Source organism: Polypterus senegalus, chromosome 10 (assembly GCF_016835505.1).
Source record: "Polypterus senegalus isolate Bchr_013 chromosome 10, ASM1683550v1, whole genome shotgun sequence".
Lineage (NCBI taxonomy): Eukaryota > Metazoa > Chordata > Cladistia > Polypteriformes > Polypteridae > Polypterus > Polypterus senegalus.
Window position 1 is genome coordinate 174797095 of NC_053163.1, and position 27882 is coordinate 174824976.

At 38.3% G+C, this 27882-nt stretch overlaps 1 protein-coding gene across 1 annotated transcript; it reads right to left on the reverse strand.

The window, feature by feature from the left end:
- Positions 1-1987: 1987 nt before the first annotated feature.
- LOC120538239 (aryl hydrocarbon receptor interacting protein) lies at positions 1988-26477 on the reverse strand. Its single transcript, XM_039767691.1, has 6 exons — positions 26333-26477; positions 23054-23233; positions 16165-16353; positions 14588-14764; positions 11479-11620; positions 1988-3775 (listed from the first exon to the last, which is right to left on the reverse strand). Exons 1-6 carry the CDS (start codon positions 26429-26431, stop codon positions 3573-3575), a joined length of 990 nt encoding a protein of 329 aa, XP_039623625.1. The 5' UTR covers positions 26432-26477; the 3' UTR covers positions 1988-3572.
- Between the last annotated feature and the right edge of the window lie 1405 nt (positions 26478-27882).

Genomic DNA, 27882 nt, shown 5'->3' on the forward strand with positions numbered 1-27882 from the left:
CTGGTGGCCTCTGCCAGAAAGCTGATGATGGGTCATCATTGGGTCTTCCAGCAGGATAACGACCCTAAACATATGGCAAACTCTACACAAAAATGGCCTAGCAGACACAAAATCAAGCTCCTCATGTGGCCATCTCAGTCCCCAGCCCTCAACCCTACGGAAAACCTGTGTGGTGAGCTGAAGAGGAGAGGACCCAGGACTCTGGAATAATCTAGAAAGATTGTGCAAAGAGGAATGGTCAAATATCCCTGTCTCTGTATTGTCCAACCTTGTGAAATGTTACAGGAGAAGTCTTGTTGGCAAAATGGGGTTGTACGAAATATTAACAGCAGGGGTGCCAATAATTGTGGCACACCCGATTTCATGTAAAAAATGTATTTCTTAATATGCAATTTTTTTTTACCCAATGAATAAATGTATTTAAACTAAAGGCTGGAGTTTTCTCTTTTTTGTGTTGTGAGCCTATAATGTTTAGGGAAAAAAAACTATTAGAAGCCTAAGAACACATCTTAACCAGGGGTGTCAATAATTGTGGAGGGCGCTGTATATAGTGCCTTTCACATTTATTTATCCATTTACAACATACCTTTCTAATCAGATGTGAAAGGCACCATATAGTATATAGCTGGATAGATGGCTACATAGACTTTATGTATACAAACGCTTTCTAAAGAAGCTCAGGAAATACAACACCAACCACCACCCATGAAAAGTGTAAAGATTACAAAAAAAATAAGACTACTGACTTGGCTAAAGATACGCGGGCGGTCATAGTGCAGCACCATAAAGGCATACTGTATTGTGGCCGGTATGAAGGACCTCATTGGCGTTTCTTCATACTTCTGCTGAATAATTTATTTGGTGAAAGCCGTCAGTGCTGATGTGTCACAGAGAGGACATGCAGCATTCCACGGCTACCTTCAGAGGGTCTTCCACGACTGTCTTCTTCATCAGCTTGTTGATTCGGTTGTCCTCTCTATTAAAGTGATATGACCAGGTCAGCACACAACAGTGCAGACATCGTCACAGGGTTACATACCATATAAAAGTTGCCATTACTCAAGTTGGTCATAGTTCTTCAAATGTAAAGAATGTTCTGTTGACCATACAAACAAATCAACTTAGGCGTGTTGTAACTCTTTTGGTAACACAGGAGTTTGTGGTAGAAGGACAAATACGTTCTACGCCCACATACTGGCTATTTGGAAGAGTCGTGCGGCTGTTAACGATGGCAAAAGGCTTTGGTGTGACCTCAGTTTGGCCATTACGATTACAACTTAAAAGACTGACATTTGCTGAACCACATGCACGCAGGGGCTCAGCCACCATTTAAAGCAGTCGGTGCTGCTAAGAGAACCTGTCCCCTGAAGCACATGCTGATCTCATACTAACCTGTTGTGTCCACTCATGACCAAAGACCACTTCAGCATCGCTACACAAAGTCAGCTCTTAAGAAATACTGGCACTTGGTCTCCCACAGTTGGTTAACTCCTTGTGACTGATGCTGCTGGAATGAGTTCCAGCTTCTGTGGGCTTAGACAAGGCTCAGTTATGCCTGGCGTACACATTAGAAGATTTCAGAAATCGTTCCAATGCTTAAAATGTGAGAAACCCCACATGTTACACTTCATGGAATCTTGGAGCATTCACACAAGGATTACATCCATTTACAGATTAACACCCCTACAAGTGTTGAGGTAAGACACAATGTCAGAGAACAGTGACATGTTGAGAAGAAAATGCAAGTAAAAATGTCACTGGACATGCAATGACCCTTCAAACAAATCAGAGGCGTCCGGCAGATGACAGTGAAGTTCAACTGGCTGCAGTAGCCTGGGCGTTATTTTGTAGAGAAAATTAAAAGAAAGAAAGTCTTCTTCACCACTATGTATTGTTTTAAGTTCTTCTGCTCGTCTCCCACTCTCAGCTTTCACGTGACATCAAGATGAACTGCATAACAAGAACTCCATGTTAGGATTTTGAGTCATTAATATTGGAATTGTTTAATAATAATAATTACAATTTAAATATGAGGGACGGCTCCCAAAGGCTTGTCGAGTACATCCAGGAAGTTAACATTAATCTGTGCATCACATCGTACAATAATCTGGGAAGAGGACACTTTTTGTGATTGCTAGAAGCATTGAACTGACCCAAAATTGTGGCACATATCCTGTAATGTGGGGCTAGCATAAAGAATTTACTGCATGATGTAAAGGTTTTTAGAACAAAAAAAAAAAATGTCAGACAATCGATGGAACTGACGGGGATTACTGCTGGGGCTGCTGACGCCGACATGGAATTAGTGGACCAAGAAGCCTCTTGGCCATGTCACATGACTTTTCTAGTGCTCTTTGGCCATAGCCTTCATTTTAAAAACAATCTTGGTGGACTGTAGGCAGTCGCCTAATGTGACATGCCCGATGGCTCATCCCCCAACTAGTTCACAAGATCACTCTGATAAAAATCAAAAAGGTTTGATTTTGTCTTTAGCTGTAGGTACAATTCATATAACGTAGCAACATGGAACAAGGAACGTGGGTATTTTGGACCTCACTAACCAAACAGAAGCTCTTCTGCCTAATATGTTATACGTAACAGAACAGAAAAAAAGAATAAAAAATGGCTAAGACTACGATTGGTCTCCCTGTACATGTTAACCTTTTCATACAGCATGGGCTCCAACATGCAGGACACTATTGGCTGTCACAAAAAAGCAGTGAGCGCGACCGTGCTGGAAGGTCAGCTCTCAGTCAGTAAATATAAATGAGGACAGCGATTTTCAGACCTTTAAATTGACATGGCCCGGTGATGAAACCAGCAACTGTGGTGGGCAAATCTGACATACCCAACAACTAGAAGAACTTAACATCGACTTTATTACGCAAGTATGTCAGTTACAGGCTCAGAAGAGCTTTTCCTTTAAAAAGTATGGAGTATAGACTGAAATTCCACTAATTCCAAATTAGCCCTAGTGTGTGTTTGGGTGGTGCGATGGACTGGTGCCCTGTCCGGGACTTCTTCCTGCCTTGCATCTTACGGTTGCTGGGATAGACTTCAGCCTCCCCAACCCGTGGTCCTTGTCTGGATTAAGTGGGTTAGAAATTGACACAACCTTAATGCCTAAAAATGGAACCTGCTGTGTTAAAGCCACCTACCGGGAAAGAAAGGACTGAAAAACAAAGGGAGTTCAGTTACGAGATAAAATTGGCGTCTGATTTAAGTGTGTCACTATCCAAATATGGATCAGACTAGAATAAAAAGGATGTGAAAACAAGGGACTGGGATGCACACTGTGCATGATATATTTATATACATATATATATATATATATATAAAGGAATATATACAGAGTTGAAGTAAGCACAAGAATAAAAGCAGTGAAGAAGTGATTGTACTGCCATAAATACAAAACAAACATACAAGACAGAGATAAGGCTGCTGAGAGCCCAACACATTCACAAGGACATGGAAAAGAAAAAGGTGATCACAGACCGGCCAGCTGGGCGATAAGCCAGTAAACATGTGACGCCTTCCCCTGACCCCATGGTGTCCGCAAGGGCCATCCCCGTTCACTGGAAGAGGCCTTTAAATCGTTTTTTATCTTCGATCTCCTTCTCCCGCACTCTCTTCTCCATATCTCGCAGCTCCTTTTTCACAGCAGGACCAAGGGAAGGGTCGAGCTGCAACACCTTGGCAAAGTCATCGCTGGCCTCCTTCATATTCCAGACTGCCGCGTGGGCTTTTCCACGCTTGAAATACGCCTTCACATTGTCTGAGGAGAAGAATGCAAAATGAGGGAGAAAAAGATAAATCTCTGTAGCTCATGTTTTGGCCTAGTCAGTTCAATTTCATATCAGACTTTTACTGCTTATCTCTCTCTATATATACATCTTTCTATCTTTATCTATACAATGGTACCCTGAGAAACGAGTGCCCCAGCATACGAGTTTTTTGAGATATGAGCCGTCACTAGGTCGATTTTTTGCCTTGAGTTACGTGCCAAAATTCGAGATATGAGCCATCAAATAGCTTGTCGCCGCATATTCTGAGGAACTGACGACGGAGGAGTTGACGGAACTACAGACTCAGCAACATACCGAGGTTCTGCAGAAGATTGGTATCACAGAGGTGCCAGAGGCGGAGGAGGTTATATCTTCAAGTGAAATAAAGGAAGTGTTGGCAATGTGGGAGAAAGTTTCGGACCTTATTGAAAAGAAACACCCTGAAAAAGTTGCAACTGGTTGTACAGTGGCGCTATTTAATGACACTTGCCTAACTCATTTCTGAAACATTCTAAAAGGGGAGGAAGAAACAAACCTCCTTGGACAGGTTTCTATTGAAACGCCCTGTGAAGGAAAGTGACGAAAGTGTGGCAAAAAAGAAAACAACTAGTGAAGAAGAAAATTAAGTTAAGCAAAAGTGAAGTGAAATAAAAAAAAAAATACAATACGCTAATTGGCTCCGCCAACATCTGTTTATTTCTTTAGATTCTCTTTTATGTATTAGGTTTTATTTTGTTTGTATACAATATTTGTTCATTATAAATACATTTTTCTTATGTTGAAAACATTTTAAAAAAATTGGGGTGTTTTTTTGGGAGCTGGTACAAATTAATCTCATTTCAATGGGGAAAACTGATTTGAGATGCAAGCATTTTGACTTTCGAGCTTGGTCACAGAATGAATTAAACTCGTATCTCAAGTTACCACTGTGTGTGTGTATATTATTTATTTATATATATATATATATATATATATATATATATATACATACATATATATACATATATATATATATATATATATATATATATACATACATACATATATATATACATATATATATATACATACATACATACATATATATATATACATATATATATATATATACATACATATATATATATATATATACATATATACATATATATATATATATATATATATACATACATATATATATATATATATATATATATATATACATACATATATATATATATATATATATATACATACATATATATATATATATATATATATATATATATATATATATATATATATATATATATATATATATATATATATATATACATATATATATATATACATACATACACATATATATATATACATATATATATATATATATATATATATATATATATATATATATATATATATACATATATATATATATATATATATATATATATATATATACATATATATATATATATATATATATATATATATATACATATATACATATACATATATATATATATATATATATATATATATATATATATATATATATATATATATATATATATATATACATATATATATATATATATATATATATATATATATATATATATATATATATATATACAGTATATCTATCTATAGGGCGGCACGGTGGTAGCGCTGCTGCCTCACAGTTAGAGGAGACCCGGGTTTGCTTCCCGGGTCCTCCCTGCGTGGAGTTTGCATGTTCTCCCCGTGTCTGTGTGGGTTTCCTCCGGGCGCTCCGGTTTCCTCCCACAGTCCAAAGACATGCAGGTTAGGTGGATTGGCGATTCTAAATGGTCCCTAGTGTGTGTGGGTATGTTTGTGTGTGTCCTGCAGTGGGTTGGCACTCTGCCCAGGATTGGTTCCTGCCTTGTGCCCTGTGTTGGCTGGGATTGGCTCTGTTCGGATTCAGCGGGTTGGAAAATGGATGGATATCTTATCTATCTATTATATAAAAAAAAAAAAAACTTTGGGTCGAGACATGATCATCTCTGGGAGACACTTTGAAGTCCCATGAGATCTTGCACGTTACGCCCTACTTACAAACAATTTCTCGGAGACACTTTAATGTCCCACGAAACAAGGAAATGACAAAAATATCCTTATATATAATTTGATACTATCCGTATGTATGGTGTTCGCGTCAATACCTCGACTCAGTACAAGTTAGACCCATGCAATGGGACTCAGCCTCTGTAGTTAGAACATAACGTGGCACACGCGGTCGCAGTATTGCATGATTGGCTAAGAATGTTCGAATGCTACTGTGACGCCGCATGACGGCCGAGTATAGTAAGTTGGTGTTGGTTCGAGCAGATAACGGTTAAGTTCGGTTGGTTTTTGGAACGTTGGTTTGGTGGGGCGTACTTTCCAGGACTAACATCGTTGACTGACTTAAACCCTTCGACAGCTCCGGAACTGTAAGTAATTTAGAAAGTATCGTCATTTGCTTAGTACGTCAAAATCTATCTTTGGGCAGTTCAGTTTTGGCATCCGTCCTACTGACATCTATTGTCAAACTGAATAATGACGGCTGGGTATTAACAACGGTCATTGTTTAAATTTTAGCCGATCTCAGATATAAAATGAGTGACGATCGCAACACAGCCAGAAGAGCAGCGGCTGCGGAAAGGATGCGGCCTTAGGAAACAAAGTCACATGACTGACGAGGAAGGCAGACTTGTTAATGCGACCAGACGTACACAATGTGCACAACAAACGGATGAGCAGAGTGTGGCTACAAATGCTATTAATGCTGAAAGAAATCGTGCAAATCGGACACAAAGCACAGGTGAAGAACGTGCGCTACAGAATGCTACTAATGCTGAAAGAAATCATGCCAGCCGTGCATAAGCGACTGAAGAAGCTCGAGCAGCCGCAAATGCAGCACGGGTTAAAGAAATCAAGCAGCCCATGCCTTGCTGCGTGAAAATGCTCAGCGGCACGGCATTGCCATGTGCAATCACACAGATATTACTGAGGAATTACATCGGCCGAAAAGGTCTATTTTAAGCACAAATCAGTGCCATGATAACAAAATCATTTTAACGACTTAAAAAAACAAATGATTCTTTGCAGGGAAAGTATGGATTTCACAAACGTAGAATTTGTAGCCCGATTCAATGAGGCTCCCAGTCGCTAGTATATATATATATATATATATATATATATATATATATATATATATATATATATATATATATATATATATATATATATATATAAAAATAAATCAACATCTGTGTGTCTGTCTGCTTTTAACAAGTGAACTACTTAATGGATTTAGATCTGGCTTTTTTCTAGAATTTGCAGCTCTACTTTCTGTTCCACACATCAAACACAGTGCTATTGGAGCTCAAGCGTCTCTCCTTGTGCTCCTCAACTCTAGAATTCTCTTCCCTCTCATATTCATCAGCTTGATTCAATAGCACAGTTTAAAGCTACCCTCAAAACTTATCTTTTCAAGCTGGCATATCAATTGTGAATCCTACACTGTTACTGCCTGTTATATTTGTTTGTTTGCTAATTATTGCTTTGTGATTTATCATTTTCTTGTTTTTATTTTATTAATTGTTGTTTAGCTTTATTGTAAGGTGACCTTGAGTGATAAGAAAGGTGTCTATTAAATGAAATGTATTATTATGCTGCAACCTTGTACTCAAATTGTTTTAATTCGTTTCTCCCCTATCAAGCAACATTCAATGCCTTAAAATGACAAAGAAAAACAGGACTGAAGGATTTTTTTTTGCAAATTTACTAAAACTAAAAAACTGAACTATCACACTGCTACAAGTATTCAGACCCTTTGACAACTGGCTTAGGTGTATCCCATTCTATCAATTCTACACTTTGTTTGGAGCCCACCAGTGGTCAGTTTAGTTGATTAGACTGATTAAGAAAGACACACACCTGTTGAGCAAAAACCAAACCATGTGGTCAAAGGTGTCACCTGCAGAGCTTTGAGGCAGGACTGTGTTGAGACACAGATCTAGGGAAGGGTACAAAGAAATTTAATTTAAATGCATTAAAGGCTCCCAAGAGCACAGTGGCGTCCAACATTTTTAAATGGAATAAATTTGGAACATTCATTGCTCTTATTACTTGCCCACTCGACTAAACCAAAATCATACGAAAAGGGCCTTGGTCAGAGAGACAACCAAGAATCTGATGGTTACTCTGCCTGAGCTCTGAAGACCTTGGGTGCAGATGGGAGAAATTTCAGGAGGACAACGACCACTGTAACACTCCCATCACTCTGAGCTTTATGACCGAGTGGCCAGATAGGAGCTTTTCTTCAGTAAAAGACACACAGAAGTCCACTTGGAATATGCATAAAAAGTGTACCCAAAGGACTCGGAGACGTGAGAAACAAGACTCTGTGATCTGCTGAAACCATGATTAACGTCATGTCTGGAGGAAACTAGGCACTACTTATCACCTGTGTAATACCACTCCAATGGTGAATCATGGAGGTGGCAGCATCATGCTGTGGGGTTGGAGACTGGGAGCTCAGACGGGGTTGAGGTAGAGCTGAATGAAGTAAAGTACAGAGATACCCTTAATAAAAACCTGCTCCACAGTGCTCTGGACATAAGACTGGGCCAAAGGTGTGTCTTCAAACAGGGTAAAGACCCGAAGCACAAAGCCAAGACAAAACACGAGTGGCTTAGAGACAACTCTGACAATGTCCTTGAGTTGTCCAGCCAGAGCCTGGACTTGTAGCTAATCAAACATCTCTGGAAAAACCTGAAAATAACTGTTCATTGATGCTCTCTGTCCAAACTGACAGAGAGTGAGAGCATCGGCAGATAAGAATAGTAGGAAATTCCCAATCCCAGCTGTATGAAGGTTTGTTGCATCAGACCCAAAAGACATCAAGCTGTAATCGCTGCCAAAGTGGCTTCAAGTAAGTACTGAGTAAAGGGTCTTAAAACTTTTGTCAAAAGGATTTTTCTTTTTTTTTTTTTTTTTCAATAAATTTGCAAACATGTCTTAACCTCTGCTTTTGCTTTGTCGTTCTGGGGTACTGAATGTTGCATGATTTTGGGGGGAAAAAATTATTTAAATAATTTTAGCACAAAGCAGTAAGATATCAAAATGTGTAAAACGTAAAGGGGTCTGAAGACTTCCTGAAGGCACTGTGTGTTTAGAGTGTTTCAGTGATATCTGCAAAGACTGATGGTTACTTTCTGATGGGCTAAGAACACATTGTTATTCAGTTGGATTAATGGGATAGAGTTTTCTAATATTTAATATTTTATCTGGAAGGCCATATTCAGGAACAGGTTCTTCGGACTGAATAATGAAGAATGACTGTATGTGGTGAGAAGAGGTGTTGAGCTATGCAGACCAACAGACTAAGGCGGTATGGGAATGCAGAGCAAAAAGTAGAGAATGAATGGGAGAGTAGGTGCACCAAGACGGAGATGGAGGGGAAAAGTTCAAGGGGGAGGCCAAAGAAGATGTTGTGGGGAGTGGTACCTGATGATATGAAAATGAAGAGGACTCAGCCCCAAAAGATGACAAGAACCATGGAGTGTGGAGGAAAATGATTTGCAGGCAACTGGCTAACCTAGAAAAATGTGAAAAATGGCTGCTACATCCACACTGATTTTGATGACTGCACAATTTAACATAAAACTATGTATCACATCAGCTTTTATTTTCCCACATCACACAATATTTGGCCTTGATATAATGTACTCAAGTAGTAGCCTACGCTATTTCAGACTCAATTCCATGTACTTTACTGGTGACACAAGCAGTGTGCATGTATCTGGTTGGCACTTGTAACCTTGTACTCAGTCTGATGAAGGAGCTTTAGTCTATTTGTTCCTAATTTGTCTTTTACTATACTGTATTTATTGCACAAAATGTGCAACCACCATTATATAAGCTGATAGAAAAAGGACCTCATCTGTAGCACATACTGTTCACATTAGGAAAGTCCATTTCCACAGGCAATGCTCCAGAAGTAGCTGTCATTTCTTTGATACTCGATAATATTATTTTTCAAAGATATCAAGGAACAGCTCCATTGGTTTGGAGGTACGTATGGTCACTCTGTTTCAGAGGATGGGCACAGTGCTCTGATTTGATTTTCGAACATCTGTATTACAACACACTACCTAGACGTTTAAGAGTGATATCAATCAAAAAGTCTAATCTGACAGTTTTTCAAATCTGGCCTGTCACTTCCTTTATGAAAAGGAAACATTGATCTCTGAGCCTCTCTATAGAAATAATCAAAAGTATGGCATGAAACAAGCATCTCATCTTAATATAAACCGTTTACTACTCACAAATGCTATGGATAAAGAGCGACAACACCCTAACTATAAAGTGCAAAACAGCCTTCAGCCTATCAATGTTAAGAGAGCAGTTATAGTCTTAAAGAGTCTTAGCAGCCTATTGAGAAACTGAAAACTGGGGCACTGCCATCTGGTGGGCAAGAAAAACATCTTCTCAAATATCTGAGTTTCCCGACCAGCTCCATGCACTACTGTATCCAATATGACATGATCACTGTAAGGCTCGAATTACACTGGCAGAACCAAACATATGGAGACAACTATTAGTGAACTGCACTTAGGAGTAGGTGGGAACAATTAGACAACTCACCGTGTGTCACACTACTAAACCCATCCAACACCTCATGAAAGTGGCACTCAAAAGTAGGGGCAGTGATTTTAAAATTCAAACAGTGGTGCCTCTTGTGAATATCGTCTGACAGAGAGTGAGCTTGTGCTTACGATAAAGTGTATACAGTCTTAAAATCTCCTAAAAAGACCCCTGTTAAAACATATAAATGTGTGCCGAGAGCACATTGCATATGTTAAAAATAAACATGACGTGTTGCATAGGAAAAACTTTATCCCAAATGTTTAAAGTACACAGACAGGAGAAAACTGGGAGCAGACTTTTAGGAAGAAACCCTATGGGGGGGTTAGACCTTTCACTGGTGCGTTTCACTGCCGTTCATTACAAACTTTTTAGCAACTTGTCCCTAGATGCGTGTTCCCATTCAGGAAGCCCTACAAAGGTGGCCAATTTATAACTGCCAATTAACCTGACCGGCATGTCTTTAAGAACGTAGGAGGAAACACCATTCCAACATAGAGAGAATGTGTAGGCTCAACATGGACAATGACCAGCACTGTAATTATCTACTTTTAAAGCCAGAATGAGATCCTTTTAAATATTTTCTTTGTTAATACTTTTATGTTATTGCACTGATATATTACAATGTTTCTGTGTCCAACTATGACTATAGTTTCTGCCTCTTGATTTCTGTTATCAATGGCTAATCAATTTGATCAAGGGTATGTATTTTAATGAATTCTTGATATCATGGCTCAGGAAAGTGGCAACTTGTTGCACATATGTTGGACATGTAAAGTAAGACTTTCACTGTACTTTGTAGATGTGACAACACTGCTACTACATTGCTCAAATCGATGTATTTAATGATACTTTTTATACACTAAAATACTGCAATTCATATACTAAGCAGCTAACTTGCTTTGCCATTTCACACCTGTCGCTTACTCCAGTCCGCCGATTTATCGGCCCTTCTCCCTGTGCCAAAGCTTCCTAAACCCTCACCCACCACCTTCATAATCAAGATCAGGGTCACTGCCTGATCCAGGCCAGATTCATCTTAAAAACTCACCTTCATATTTGTAGAGTATAGAAGAGCAGTGATCCAACACCACATAGTATTCCCCCTGGATAAGTTTACACTGGCAAAAGTTTAATAGTAGAGGTGTGATCATCAGGTCCAATTTAATCCAATTCTCGTGACCAGGCTTCTCCTAAGGAAGAATATGAAATAAATGTTAACCAGGTAAGTAATAACACAGCTTGACAAGGAATTTAAGCATTTTCTTTTTCTTTGTTAAGATTCAATTTTCAAAAATGCATTGCTATAACTGCAATACAGTTTTTTTAAAAAGATAACAGTAAACAAACTGTTATGAACAATGACGATTGTAATCCCAAGTGTTTTGAAGATGAATGACTGCATTATGAAGGGTGGCACTGTGGTGCAGTGGTAACTCTACTGCCTCGCAGTAAGGAGACCAGGTTTTGCGTCCCAGATCCTCCCTGCAAAGACTTTGCATGTTCTCCCTGTGTAGGTGTGGGTTTTTTCGGGTGCTCTAATTACTTCCCACAGTCCAAAGACATGCAGGTTAGGTGAATTAGCAGCACTAATTTGGCCCGTGTGTGTGTTCACTCTGTGATATACTAGTGCACTGTACAGGGCTTGTTCCTGCCTTGTGCCCTATGCTAGCTGGGACAGGCTCAAGCACCTCCCAACACCCTGTTCAGAACCAATTAGGTTAGAAAATAACTAACTAACTGACTGACTTCATGAGGAGACAGCACAAAACATATGAAGGCAGACATAGAGTAGCATCTCTGTTCAAATACATGTACCTGCATAAGGTTAATCTGAAACAACATGGGTGTTAAAAATGAATTCATCTTGCAGAAATCAAAATAATAACAGAGACTCCCGGGTAGAAAAGCTGTTCTAGTGATTCCCAAAAAGTCTTAGCAACTTAGTATTTCAGAATTTCCAAGTTAAATTTAGATGTGGGTTTATTAATTAAGCAAGGATTTCCATTGAAGACAGGCATTGACATCAGACTAGTTTGCATGACATCATGTCACATGAAAACGGAGAGCACTTACAGTGTAAACAAGGCTTCAGATGCAGTGCAAGAGTGAAAGGCTGCTAATAAAAAGGCATTTGGAATGGTGGACAGAAATGCCACATTAATGAAACATAACACAACTGAAGTTGTCAAAAAGATTTTAAGTGATAGCTTGGAGGCACCACTGCTAAGAGAATTTCAGTCTGGTTACTTTGTCCCCTGGGCACAACAGTTTTCCTGCCATGTTCCAAAGACTTACAGTTTAATATTGCTTGCTATGGGAGTTTTCTGAGTTAGCAGTTGTGCTGTCTTGTCTATTGCTTTGCATTGTTCACATGAATGCCTTTTCATTGTTTGTAGAAAAAATGTAAGGTCACAGTTATTTTCTACTCAAGCCACACAATTAATGTATATTTCTAAATAGTAACATGAGAATATGAAAGGGTTTTCAAACTTAGACCCTCGAGAGCCAAAGTGCCTACAGGTTTTCTTCCCAGCCATTTTCTTAACCAGTCACCAATTGCCGCTGCTAATGGAAAACACCTTCTTCTGCCTTCATTGGCACTTAATTGTTTCTTTTTCCTTTGCCTGCAACCCGATCATAATAAAGAGATGCAAAGCAAGCCAATACAAATCTGCTAACTCGAGGGTTTCAAACTTAGATTTGTTTGGGCCTCCATTTTCTTTCCAGACAATTTCTTAGACAACAGTTTTCACTGTTAACAAAACCCATTACTTATTCTATGGAGTTTTAGTGCTCTTAACTCTGCCATATCAGACACTTCCAAAATGTTTGTGTTTTTTTTTTTTTTTTTTTTCAGAACACCATCAAAATGTTTTGTGGAGAACAAAAGATCATTTCTCAAACCTTCATTTTAAAATAAATAAATAAACAATTAAGGGTTCTACATCCTAAAAAATAACAAAACACTTAACAGCAAAGGATGTCTACTGCATTTGCAATAGTAATTTATCACACATCTAAAAAGTGGTTGGAATAAAAGCCTACAGCCACAGTCGCCTTCCAGCATCCGAGTTTGACACCCCTGCAAAAAGTGAATGCTTTTATGCACAGAAAAGGAACTGAACTGGTGGTCCAAAAGCTTACAGCTTCAATCTCATTACCCATTACTGAGTAATAATGAGGAATCGAATTTCATCATCATGAGAATAATTATATCTGTGCAAAATAGTGTACTCATAATATTTATAGAGCTTTAGACAGGTGCTATATAAAATAAAAATGACAACCGTTTACAACTACAGTAACTTTCACTTAATGCCAAGCCACATAATACTATTTTCTAGTGAAACAGAACTATCACTCAGGCAATTACATGGAAAAAAATGAATGTCTGACCAATGGTCTGCTGTGTTCCATGTGCTATTAAGAGATTTAACATCACCATAATCCCTCGAATGGGACAACGCGGCTAAACAGTATACCAAATATTGCCCTTTGGTACATACACCACAGGTCACACATTCTGGTTGCCTTCTTAATTTTACCAATTACTAAGACTTCAAAATATCATTCTAATTGAGTCGATCTTAGAAGATATATAAATAGATATAGAGATATATATATGTATGTATTTTCTAAAAATACCCAATTTAAATCCCGTGTATTTAAAGTGTTGTCCCAAAAAGCAATAATTTATAACCTATTACATTCTGCTTCAATGTAATGATTTTGGACCAATGAGGTTTATATTAATTGTCAGAGCATTCTTGCGTTGCTATGGGAACTACCAAAATCTATATTCCATGGAATGCAATCATCATTACAGTAAAGCATTTTTTAAAATATGAAGTCAACAAGAAATCTCTCTCATTACCATTTTGGGAAAGAAAAATACACCATGTTAGCTTGGGTCAAGGCACAATTTTTGACTGTACCCATTTTTTTCTTCAAATAATATTGCCATTCCAACGTGCATTATGACTGTTAGCATGAAAGAAACAAAAAACTTTGTTTTAGACATTCAAGATCATCATTTTGCTTGCTAGTCAAAAAGCTCCTAGAAGCTTCCACCTTGTAATTATATTTGGTTTATTACAGAAATCTGCAAGTCTTCATGTTAGTCACCTCTTATAGCCCTCACTTGTTTTTCCAGTTACCTTCAGCTGCAGGTTCTTAAGGCAGGCAATGGCATCGTGATACTTTTCAGCAGCTCCTTTAATATCACCCTCCTTGAACTGCCTGTTGCCCTCCTCGTGAATTTCGGGGACCGCTGCCAGCTTCTCCTCGTCAGTCATTGCCCAAGCTTCCTGCCTGTAGGAGCCAGGCACTTGGATCTGTGGAGGTGCAGTAAGAAAATCCATCTGTGCTCACACATTCACAACTAGAGCTCAATGTTACATAGACGCTGCGATATATGGAGATGTAGTGCGGTTTCTAAAGGACTGCACTTCTTTGTGTTTACTGCATTTCACATCCCACTGAAAGATGCATTACCACCATAGATATGACAAATTCAGGTTCTATAAATCAAGCTTGTTTTAACTAAAAATTCAATTACAGCAATAAACTACCTAATTTGATATTTCTTTACTACTCCAAAATATGTTTCACTCCTAAATGTCTTGTTTTTTTCCCCCATTTTTAATTGTGTAGGGTGCTGGCCTACTGGAAAAGGTTTACAGGGGTGTGGAATAAACACAGTAAGGAGGGATAAAAGCTTGAAAGAAAGTCCCTAGGAAGGGAGATGCTTTTTTATTACAAATCGACCATAGTTTAGTTATCTTTCTAGGCCATTAAGAAAATGTTTTAGCTTGGCAGTCGCCTAGAAAGCCTGCAGTATTACCTCCAAAATGATGCTGTACAGATTAACTTGGCTCATGTCCAAACAAAGACTAAAACCACACTATAGCTGGTACCACCTCCAGGTTGATCTGTGTTACCCTTTTAAGGGTGTCTCAGCCCTATTATGGGCTAGTAGACGTAAATAGTACAAAGATACCAGCAACAGTCGGCAGGACCTTTGGCTAGGATAAAATATCTCAAATGTTGTAAATGAAGACACTTGTCAGGTCTTTGGACAAGTCCAGAGTGGGAGAAGAGGGGTGGGATGAAAGCTCACGGATAAGGAGATGGAAAAGCAAAGAGAGAACAAGAGAGAGAGAATAAGATGGCGGATACAGTAACATATTTGGTGGACATGTAGGGGATAGCTATAGTACTTTTGTAGTAGTTTTTATATTCTGCTTCTTTAAGTACCTTTTTGCTCACTTTTGATGTGTGCTTCAAATAGCAGACACTGCTTCTGATATATGACTGATGATTTGGGATCATTCCCAGAATAAACAAGATCATTAAGTTCATTCACCCTCTCACATCAGACAACAAATTTCAAAATTTTTAAAACTGCTGCTGAAGGAAACCTCTTTTAGAAGTAGCCAAATCATTAGGATAATTGGGGGGAAAAATGTATTTTTTTTTTTTTGGTTTACTAAACCTGTGAAGGCAGATGTTTGTTTGCACATGTGTACAACTTTATACTGCTATCGATGAGGGTACATGTATCTAACTTTATGGTTGGTTAAAACTAGTGTAATAACTACCTTCCATGAAAAACTTGACTTTTTCACTCAGCATTTCACTAACCTTGGGAAGAAATCTTCATATTTGCTCTCATTACTGGCAAAGTAAACATTCCTTTAAAAAAAGAAAACATACAAGTAGCAATGCACAATACCTGAAGTACTTCAATAGTAAAGATGAGAGGCCGTGGGCTATTGTGCAAATCATCAAGGTCCGGATGTCCAAGTAAATGATGGTCATGCATCTGTGCCATGCCACAGCAGTGACGAAGCCCTTCTAGTGGATCTTTACCAGCAGCGATATTTCGGAGACTCTTGGACACCATTGGGTAGAGGACTGTGTGCTTTGGAACAAAAACAGAAAACATTTCATTGGGCACTGCACTTGGACTGAACACTGTCGACAGTGCGACTCCAGTTTGGTCCCAGACCAACGCAGAATCAGGCGTTCACTCTCAGTTTAACCAAACACCTATCTCTTTTTAAACTGGCTGCTCTTTTGCACTTTCTACTTTTATAAAACACATTTAGAAGTATATACACTCGCCTAAAGGATTATTAGGAACACCTGTTCAATTTCTCATTAATGCAATTATCTAATCAACCAATCACATGGCAGTTGCTTCAATGCATTTAGTGGTGTGGTCCTGGTCAAGACAATCTCCTGAACTCCAAACTGAATGTCAGAATGGGAAAGAAAGGTGATTTAAGCAATTTTGAGCGTGGCATGGGCCAATCTGAGTATTTCACAATCTGCTCAGTTACTGGGATTTTCACGCACAACCATTTCTTCATTTACAAAGAATGGTGTGAAATGGGAAAAACATCCAGTATGCGGCAGTCCTGTGGGTGAAAATGCCTTGTTGATGCTAAAGGTCAGAGGAGAATGGGCCGACTGATTCAAGCTGATAGAAGAGCAACTTTGACTGAAATAACCACTCGTTGCAACCGAGGTATGCAGCAAAGCATTTGTGAAGCCACAACACGCACAACCTTGAGGCAGATGGGCTGCAACAGCAGAAGACCCCACCGGGTACCACTCATCTCCACTACAAATAGGAAAAAGTGGCTACAATTTGCACAAGCTCACCAAAATTGGACAGTTGAAGACTGGAAAAATGTTACCTGGTCTGATGAGTCTCGACTTCTGTTGAGACATTCAAATGGTAGAGTCAGAATTTGGCATAAACAGAATGAGAACATGGATCCATCATGCCTTGTTACCACTGTGCAGCCTGGTGGTGGTGGTGGTGTAATGGTGTGGGGGATGTTTTCTTGGCACACTTTAGACCCCTTAATGCCACTTGGGCATCGTTTAAATGCCACGGGCTACCTGAGCATTGTTTCTGACCATGTCCATCCCTTCATGACCACCATGTACCCATCCTCTGATGGCTACTTCCAGCAGGATAATGCACCATGTCACAAAGCTCGAGTCATTTCAAATTGGTTTCTTGAACATGACAATGAGCTCACTGTACTAAAATGGCCCCCACAGTCACCAGATCTCAACCCAATAGAGCATCTTTGGGATGTGATGGAACGGGAGCTTTGTGCCCTGGATGTGCATCCCACAAATCTCCATCAACTGCAAGATGCTATCCTATCAATATGGGCCAACATTTCTAAAGAATGCTTTCAGCACCTTGTTGAATCAATGCCATGTAGAATTAAGGCAGTTCTGAAGGCGAAAGGGGGTCAAACACCGTATTAGTATGGTGGTCCTAATAATCCTTTAGGTGAGTGTATGTTAAAAGTTTTATATAACGTTAAGAAGTATGGCTGAGTGATCCTGACCTTGAAGTATTCCTTCCTTATGTTTTTTAACATTGAATTTGAAGAAAATAACATTGCTTACAATTAAGTCGAACTTATACTATGATTTCATAGTCAAACAAGGAAAAAAGAAAGCAGGAACAAAGACAGATAAAACCTAACAAAACAGAATTCAACCCTCATCTGAGAGAAACAAAGGCAAGCCAACAGCATAAGCAAAACTATTTAGAAAGACTAGGGTGCTTCGCTCGCCAACCCCCTAGCCTGCACTATCCGCCAGCCACTCGCGTATGTGGATTTCTCTTTCACCAAACAACAAATCTTTCAATTCTCGCAGATATGCCTCTTCATTGGGAAGAAACAATACTTTTCCCTGATGGCAGCATGAATTGGATAATCTACAAGTCTATGACTTAAAGTTTAAATCTGAACAATACATTCAATCTGTTTTTCTGTTTCATTATTTCACTGAGTAATAATTTCCGTTTGTTTGAATTAATGCGATCTTTACTATCATTTTTTTGAGACTTTCGAATTTTATTACTTTCATTATCTGTAACCTGCTATAAATGTGTATCGCGCCAATATTTTTGAACCTCTTTACAACGTTCTTCTTTGTCACCTAATCTTTTGTCTTTTACTTCCGGCCCCCGAGCATGGTTAAATCTCTTGGCACAAAGTCTCATCTTGCGGAACTTGAAAGTATCTCTCTGAAAAAGTCACGTCTTGTCCCAGGCTAAAAGATTATTTTTTATATAAAAGAGGAAAATTTAAACAAGAAAAAAGAACAAAGAAATAAAAATGTCCTTTTCTCCAGTATACTTATTCTAAAATTTTATCAATTAAATTTTGCCATGTTTTAAAAAACTTTTGAACACATTCTTAAAGCAAGAATTAGATTTTTTCCAATTTCAAATAGTACATAACATCAACTACCTATTGACTTATAAAAGGTGGGTTGGGATTCTTTCAGTTAAGTAGGATAGGTCTGCGTGCTAATAGTGTGATATCAACTATTACAATTAATTTGTCCTTCTCCACTTTAAGTCCACCTGGGAGTACACCAAACAACTGTTGCAGGAGGGGTAATATTAATACATTTTATTTATATAGCACCTTTCCTATGCTTAAAGCACTTCATAGAGTCCCAGAAAGAATAGCAGGGTATATGTAACACTGGATACAAATATTTTCTGCACAGAACACTAAAACAGATAAATACAGCATATTCAAAGTATTAAACAGAATAAAAGATAATAAACTAGAGTAAAATACTAAATTCAATACTAGAAGAAAAGCCTGAATAAATGGAATCATTTGTGATATCACACACACACACACACACACACACACACAATTATCCTAAGAATCTGGACAGAGAGGTAAACTGAAAGAAGGGACAGAATGTCTGGTGAAGTTACAAGCCTTCCAGAACAGATAAGTTTTAAGTTAAGGAATGAAATGAGTTAGCTGATCAAATTAATTTCGGAGGGTCATTCCAAAGTCTGGTTCCCACAAAGTGCAGGTTAGTGTGAGATGAAACAAGATTCCCTGAATCAAAGGACCTTAGTGAGTAAACGGGGCGTAGTGATGGAAAGGGACGCTGATGCAGTCCAGTGCAAGGCTATTTAAAGCTTTGTAGGGTATTAATGGAATTGTATATTCAATTCTGTAGAGCTAGTGCAGACAAAGCAGGATGGGTGTTATGTGCTACTGTTGCTGGTTCGGGTATGGATTATCGCAGAAGAGTTCTGAATAAACTGGAGCTGTGATATAAGATTAGAAGCAGCGCCTGCTTGTACGGAGTTACAATAATCATTGTGTGTTGTGATAAAAACATTGGCAAATTTCTCAGCATTACAAAAGAGGAATGACTGGACATGGGATATGTTAGGGAAGTAGCAGTAAGAAAGTTTCTTAATGTGGTTTATGTGGGTAGAATAAGACAAGGAGGAATAAAAAAAATAACACCAAGATGCCTTGTGTTAGAAGAACATCTGATGAGATCACCGTCAAGACGATTGAAAAGGAGCTACATTTTTTTAAGTTGTGCTTTAGTGCCAGTTTGCAGGAGTTCAGTTTTGTTGCAATTTAATTTTATTTAAAGAATTATACTCCATGCAGGTTTTAGTTTCACTGAGGCAAGTTGTGAGCTAAGAAAGTTCTAATGAAGTTTCAGTTTTAACACTGAAATAGAGTTGAGTATCATCAACAAATGATAACCCAGTCCAAAACTATGAATAACATGGCCAAGGGGAAGCATATAGATACAGAAGAGCAGAGGGCCTCGGACAGAGCCCTGGGGAGCTGAGCTGAATTTTCTGTTGCCAAGACTAATAAACACTTGCCTATCAGTCAAATGGACTTCAACCACTGGAGGACTGTGCCAGAAATATTCAGAATGTTCTCCATTTTGGTCTATCAGAATTAATATTCTGGTTTGTGTAGTCTGCCGCCATAAGCAAATCATTAGTTACCTGAAGCTGAGGAGTTTCACAGCTGTGCTGCACTCTGAAACCAGATTGAAAGGTTTCCATCAATTTACTAGAAGTTAAATAATTGGCGATTTGGAAGGCACCAACATGCTCAAGAACATTTGACCAAAAAGTTAAGTGAGAAATAGGCCAAACATTGTTAAAATTGTCAGCATCAAGATCAGACTTTTTAATTTTAAAAAAACAGAAGTGATTTTAAAACTGGGTGGCACAAAGCCAGTGTCAAGGGATGTATTTATTGTTGTAACGGTCAGGATTATGGCCTGAAGGCACGATTTAAGAAGTGTGGTGGGGATGGAGTCCAGTACACAAGTACAGATGTGATTTGTGAAAATTTAGAAAAGGAGCAGGATGGAATAGGAAGACAGACAAAGATATAAATGTATGATGAATTTATGCTAATTGAATTATTTAGATTTTTAATTTTATTATGGAAAAATTGGAGTAATTTTTCATAGATTTCAGTAAAGGAGGTAAATGGGCCAGAATCAGGTTGAAGTAGTTTATTAAACAAGGAGAAACAAAACCCTCAGGTTATTATGGGCACTTTCTATTATTCTGCCATAATACATGTTCTTGGCTGCAGTCAGTGCATCTCTCTAACCCTTTTGATGGTCAAAGAAAGCCTGGACATGCACAGTGAGGCCAATGTTACATGACATTTGTTCAAGGTGTCAGCTAGCTACTTTCATAGAACAATTGTACTATGGAGCTGAATGCTTAAAGGGAATCTACTTATGTTTTAAATTAGCTGTTTTATCTAGTGCAGAATAAAGGGCTGAGCTATTATAGTCAACAAGACGATCTAGTGTTAATGGAGTAGGGGAAGACAGAAAAAGACAAGAAATGGATAGAGCAAGGACAGAGGGACAGATATTTTTGAAGTTTCTGAAAGAAATTTGATGTTTACAGGTAAGAGAAGGAAGGGGTAACGAGACAATGAAAAGTTACCGTTGAATGGTCAGTGAGACCCAAATCACTGCTCTAAGTGTTGCCGTCAGATAAACCATATGTGCAGATCAGGTCTAATATACAACCTCCAGAGTAGGTAAGAAAATCAAAATGTCACACCAAGTCAAAACAGTCCAGCAAGGACAGGAATTCATTTCTCACTTTATATGTGGGAATGTCAACATGGATGTTGAAATCACCAAGAAAAATTAGAATCTGGGAAAGGGAACAAACGTAAGTGGGTTAATAATTCAGTCAGATCAGATTAAAAAAAAAAACGCTCTATTTTTGGGGGACAAAAGAGAACAAGTAAGATAATGCCAGATTTTGTTATTAGTTTAAGAGCCAGACACTTGAAAGGCAATGGACAATCAACTGAGATTCTATTGATGCTTACTTCAGATCTAACAATTACTACAACCCATCCTGTCTTGAGTTGCGAGCCTCTATGAAGTAAACAAATCTGGATGATGTCTCCTCCGTAACAGTTGCAAATTAGTTTTGGTTTTTGCCAAGTTTGTTAAGCATAGCATATCAAGGTTGGAGTCTGTAATGAATTTTGATAGCACCAATGCTTTGCCATTAAAAGACCTTGTCTTAAACAATGGAATATTAGCCAAAGTTCACTGTGCACAAATCCATTAACAGACTTTATTTTAGCACATTAGAAAATTTAACATACTGATACTCTTATTTTCAAAGCCATGAGAAGGACAGCATGTTCCTGAACAAATGCTGCCTGTGAACTTTCCATTTGCAGTCCTGAGAAGGCAGCTACCAGACCCACAATGTAAATATTTTGGGAGCCGCACAATACCAATGTCTTTTAGAACATTCCAGTCTGACCATTTGCTTTGGACAACCTGTTTAAAATGCAGGAGTTTATGACAAGTGATTGTGACACAAAGGCTGCATGATAAGCATTCAAAGATTTTAGTCCAAAATTATGTTCATTTGGTGCACTCCCAAAACACGTGGCCAGTAAGGCTGGAGTTAGATTGCAACCCTCGCAGGTGGGATACACCTTGTCATGGATACAGTTTTGACAATTTTAAAACAAGATAAAAGTGATCAATTAAAGATCTTAAACTGAATTACTGAATGCTTTGGGCATAAAGAGCTAGAGTGTATTCTATGCATGGCTGCCTTACACTCCTTTTCTGAGATATTACTAGAAAATTCCTTTTCCCACTGTATCCTAAGTTCTTTCAAATTAAGAGAGTTTGAGAGGTTTTTATATATTGTAGAAATGCAGTCTGAGTCTTCAAGGCTGATCAGTTTTTCTTCTGAAATAGAAATGGGTGGGAGGTGTGGAAAATTGGGATGATTTAAAGTAGTGAAAAATTGAATTGCTGGGAAGTTTAATTGTTCATAAGATGCAAAAACATTAGGTATGTCCAGTTCTCCAAGTGTTTTAATTTCCAGCATTATCCAAATACTAAATACTATGTGGGTATAAGAGGGTCAAAAAAAGTGATCATCGTGTAGAGGAGGATGTTTAAAAGTCCTTGATTATTTAAGCAGTTGGTTGTCAATGGTCACATAAATGGAAATGTCATTGAGAGAAGCTGCTCCTCTTTGACATTCGCTAAATAGCAGACATAAAATGTAAACTGGAAAAAAAAAATAATGTCACAGTGGTCACTTAGGACGAAACTTGATTACCAAAGATTTATGACACTGCCCAGTTTTACATGGTGAATGCTCAAACTAGGAGGATTCCCAAAGACTGATACATTCCACACATGAGACCCAGGCCAGTTCTCTCACATACGCACACACTCCTGCTAACCATCCCACTTTGTTACTATTCCAAAATTACCTTAGTGTCGCAAAGGAATTCTGCAATTTCTCCCTCACACATGGTCACCAGGATCGTCTCCCACACAGGTAGCTTGAACTTCTTGCCAATGATAAGCTCCATGGGCTTGGTCCTTTTTCTGCTGTCATCAATAACAGTGGCATCTTCACTAGGCAATGTGGTCTTATAGTGAAAAATAACCTGCAGGCAAAACAATAATATGCACATTCAGGGCTGCATCAATTCATTTCTGTCAGAAGGATATAAAATATAAAATTTATACCACAAAGACAAGCTATTTAAACCAGGGAATGGTCTTGTGCTGCCAGACTAGCATAATTAGACCTAGTATTAAAATCACATTTTTCCCCATTGTTAGCAATGTGATTCATATTAAAATAAAATACCTAAAAAAAGGGGAGTGCAAATATGTGTTTGTAGTTTAAAATATAGTTTAAGATTACACCACTGGGAAATAGAGCTGCTTTGGAAAACAACACTATACTCGGGCAAAAAAATCTGATCTCTGCTCCTTACAGAAAACTAGCTTAGCAAATCTGACACCATGCCTTTAACTGAGACAGCCCAGAACGGTTAACTAGCACATTTACATAAAATGTGCTCTTTGTCCTCTCCTGAATTGGATTAAGCGGTTTAGAAAATGTTCTGTTATGTATCTTCTTTATTGCTTCTTTGGCGAATGGTGGATTATAACGTTCAACCCCGGGGTTTCTGGCGATGATGGTGTTGTCGTGATTTCGGCGGAATGAGAATCAAACTGGAACCAGGCACGATGTAAATAATAGCACAATAATGTTGATTGGTTGTCGGTACTTGAAATCTCCGTCTCTCTCCTCTCTCTTCTTTCCCTCCTGATGGTTTAAATAATGACGAGCCGGATGTAACTGTTAAGTTATACAAGTTATACAACTTTTAATTGTGCTTGTTTGTCTGTGCAAAACCAAGATACTTTCGTCTCACCAAAGTACCTCTACACCCATTCACAACTCAAAAAGTAGATATAGAGGTGGTACACTACTAAAGATATTTGGGGGTCTACATCAAGGACAGGCTGGACTGGTCTGGTAACTAAGAGCTCATCCATTACTGTCCTGACATTTACAAGTATTAATAACCTCTTCTATTCACCAGGATATGACCTTCATTACCATCAGTTACACACTGATAATGTGGACTGTTGGTTTTAAGATCTCAGGGGTCCACATCACTGAGGATCTATTATTGGCTTTAGCACCTGCTATTCTGTTCAGGCTAGACAGCAATCTCCACTTTTGGAGAAAGCTGAGGAAACTCTGTGCACCTCCTCAGATCAGAACGCACTTTTAAAGTTGCGCAGTCTGGTATAGCATGTGCACTGTGAAGACTGTGGAGTGCTGCAGAAGGTGGTCATAATGGCCCTATTCATCACCTGGGGCCCAAGCACCCATCCACACAGGAAATTTATGACAACAGAAGGAAGCCCTTTCTATTATAACTAACCACATATACCTCAACAAATAGTGTCATAAATCTAAAGCTATACCTCCAGACCCTTAAAAGTGTTTTACCAAGTTATTAAACTATTACAGTAACTCCCATATGGTCAGCTACTTGAACTGTGATCAAAACTCCATTGTGTACACACACACAAGCAATTAAATTCTAAGTTTAACTTAATGATGTAAATTTATATGTGATATGTACATATACATGTATTTAATTTGGAATGGTTACATATTTACTTTAGCATGCTTTGTTGAGTAATGCTCAGGCTATCTACTGTATTGTACTGCACTGCAGAGTCACTGCATGTTTCCTCACTTGTCAGGCAAGCAACCTATGCTTTACAGTGTATTGACAGTGAGGCGTAATGGTTAAGGCTTTGGGCTTCAAAACCTGAGGTTATGGATTCACCTACTGACACTGTGTGTGACCTTGAGCAGATCACTTCACCTGACAATATTGCTACTGGAAAACAACAAAAGAAATGCAAGCAGCTGTACCTTAAATGCTGTAAGTCACCTTGAATAAAGGCATAAGCCAAAATAAGTAAATGTATTGTTGGGTATAAACTGAATTATCCAGAGTTGAAAGGTCCACTCTTTTTTACCAGCTTATCATGTACTATTATTATGTGTATTACTAAAGCACCCCACACACACACCATTTGTATGGCTCCTTTTGATGTTAACAGTTCAAAATCTTTCAGATAGCTTTCTAGATCCAACAGGCAGCTGCTTCATTTTTTTTTATTTCTCTCCCCAGTGTGTAATCTCATACCGTGTGGGAGCCAGTGGGAAAGGAATGGGATTAACAGGGTTTAAGCAATGGTGAATATTGTATTGTAACACCTTTTGCGCTCTAAGGAACCTTGCCATGGTATGTGATACACAAGGTATACTAAGACGGATTGATTCAATGATTTATTAAACCTTTGCCTTTCATCCCACTTGTGGTCTGTTTTTACAAGAAGGTAAATGCATGTGGAAGAATGCCCTGTTGGTGTTTGATAAAATGGATAGGATTTGAACATGATAAAAATTGTACATTTTTACAATTACATTGAGCAAATAAATTATTAAAAGTTAGTCCATTCATCTTCTAATTATTTCTGGATTCTGGTGTCAATTTTGGAAGCACTGGGTGAAAACTAAGCCTGGATGTGGTGATAGCTCATTGTTGAGCAGTGTAATAAATGTAAATACAATTTTTCAAACGTTTAAATAAGATGAACTGATACCTCTCAGAATTCTGGGTCGTTTTGTCTGGACCATCCGTCAGATGTTCCAGGGCTAAATGTCTTTCCTCAGTCTTAAACACATCTCTGATTTGGTTTACTAAAACTTACAAAACACGTTCTTTTTAGAAGAGGCGAACTAACGTGTAAAAGAAATTAAATATTCGACTCGATATCCGACACCCTTTAGATTGTGGGGCACACTGCCAAGGATGGAGTCGTCGATGGTGGGTAGTCGTATGGAAACTGTAGCAGCGAATACATTTCATAGTTGGCTATCATCGTATTTGTGTAAATAATGTGTCCCATTTCCAAACTGGCTTCTCGCTACGATTCTTTGTTTGGATGTCTCCGTGATTTGTTCATCGCTCACAAATAGAACGTCACCGCTTCGCCTTCCGTCCCGACGATTCTATGGCGAGACGGAGACGGAGCCTGAGGCCGAGCCGCCTACGCGCAATTCTCTGGGCCGCTACCATCATTTTGAAATCAAGGGGAGACCAACGCCCGATTAAAAGAGGCCAAGCCCATGCTACGGTAACTGTCTCTGACCGCCGCCTTACCTTGGTTCCTTCGATAAACGCCGGCAGCGGTTGTTTGCCTGCATTAAGAATCTTTTTCTGGATGCCGTCTGCTGCTAACTTAACGATAAGGTCTGCCATCTTTGGTCTTAGAACAACAGCTTCGGCAATTTCCGGAATGGTCTCCGAGGGGCGGGGACCAAGTGTTCGGAACGTTCCGAGAACTTAAAGCAGAGAGAGAGGGACAGACAGAGCGAGAGACCCAGTCCGGCAATACGTGCATCACAGATATAAGGCACACGACTGTGATTTATATTTTGTAAGGTATCGAAATTATTGCATTTGTCTTGGAAAAAGGGAAAAAAACGCTCCTGTCATAAATTGTATGTGTACTTTATAAATGTGAGGGTTCTGAATCCAAATCCAGCAACAGAATTGATATATCACATCCGGTTTTACAAGAGACGAACGTTGTAAAAACTTTTTTTTAGAAAAAAGTAGCATTTTTTTATTTATTATTTAGCATTGAAAAAATATATACAGTACACAATTGTTTTAAATATGATTATTACTTACAAAAAGTAAACACTTGGAAGTTTTGTCCTCTTATAATCCGCTTAATGTTGGTCATTCCAGTCGTCACTCTCTGAGACATCTGAGTGATGTCCAGGTGGAATCTGCCGTGTTCTCTGTATTAAAAAAAAAAAACAACAACAGAGTGTAGGAGATGAATTTTTATAGACATGATGCACCCAGGTTGCTAGATAGGAAAAGACGAGCTCCTTAGTTAACATGTCGTAGTTTTCCGTCTTTATATTCCCGAGAATATCCGCTTCCTCAAAAGAACTTAATAAAACGACCTTCACTGCTTAGAGAGCTTGAGGTGTAACTGAACCATGTGGGTCAAAAGGAAGGGTTTAGTTAAGTAGCGGGATTCCCCACCAAATGATTTGATATTCTGTCTACCCCTCTCAAAGTTTTGTAAAAATAGTAACATTGATTGCCTGAATGAAGGAAGGCTGTGTATTATTTTACCGTTTGCTTATCGGTTACCCATCAAGACCCTGGCTGTATCAATCTAACCATGCATATTTCTGTAAACACCATAACGACTTCCTTTCTTGTGGACAATAAAAATAAATTTTTTCTAACCTCCAAAATATAAATCGTTGGCTACATTAAAAGAGTAAAGAGAAACCAAAAAAAAAAAAAATACTGGTTGAGAGTAAAAAACGTTTGATTTTGGGTTGTTTCTGCCCCAGCTAATGTTAATGTTAGGTACAAGAAAGACTAACAATTCCAGCTCAAAATATACTCTAAATAATATTCTGAACGTGAAAAATATTCATTCAATAAAACAAAAATAACATACTTGAAAAAAGTTTTTTTTTTTTTCAAAACGACATTTTCACTGAATCAGAAATCGTTTGTAGTATTAAAAAATCCAATTCCAGAAATGGATTCAGCACGGTATACATCTATAAAGTACACCGTTGCTTTGCACGAGAGACAACAGATTACGGTGTTATTTTATTTATTTGATTATCACTCTTGCCCAACTTTGAAAAATCCATGTTTTATGTTTTCGTTGG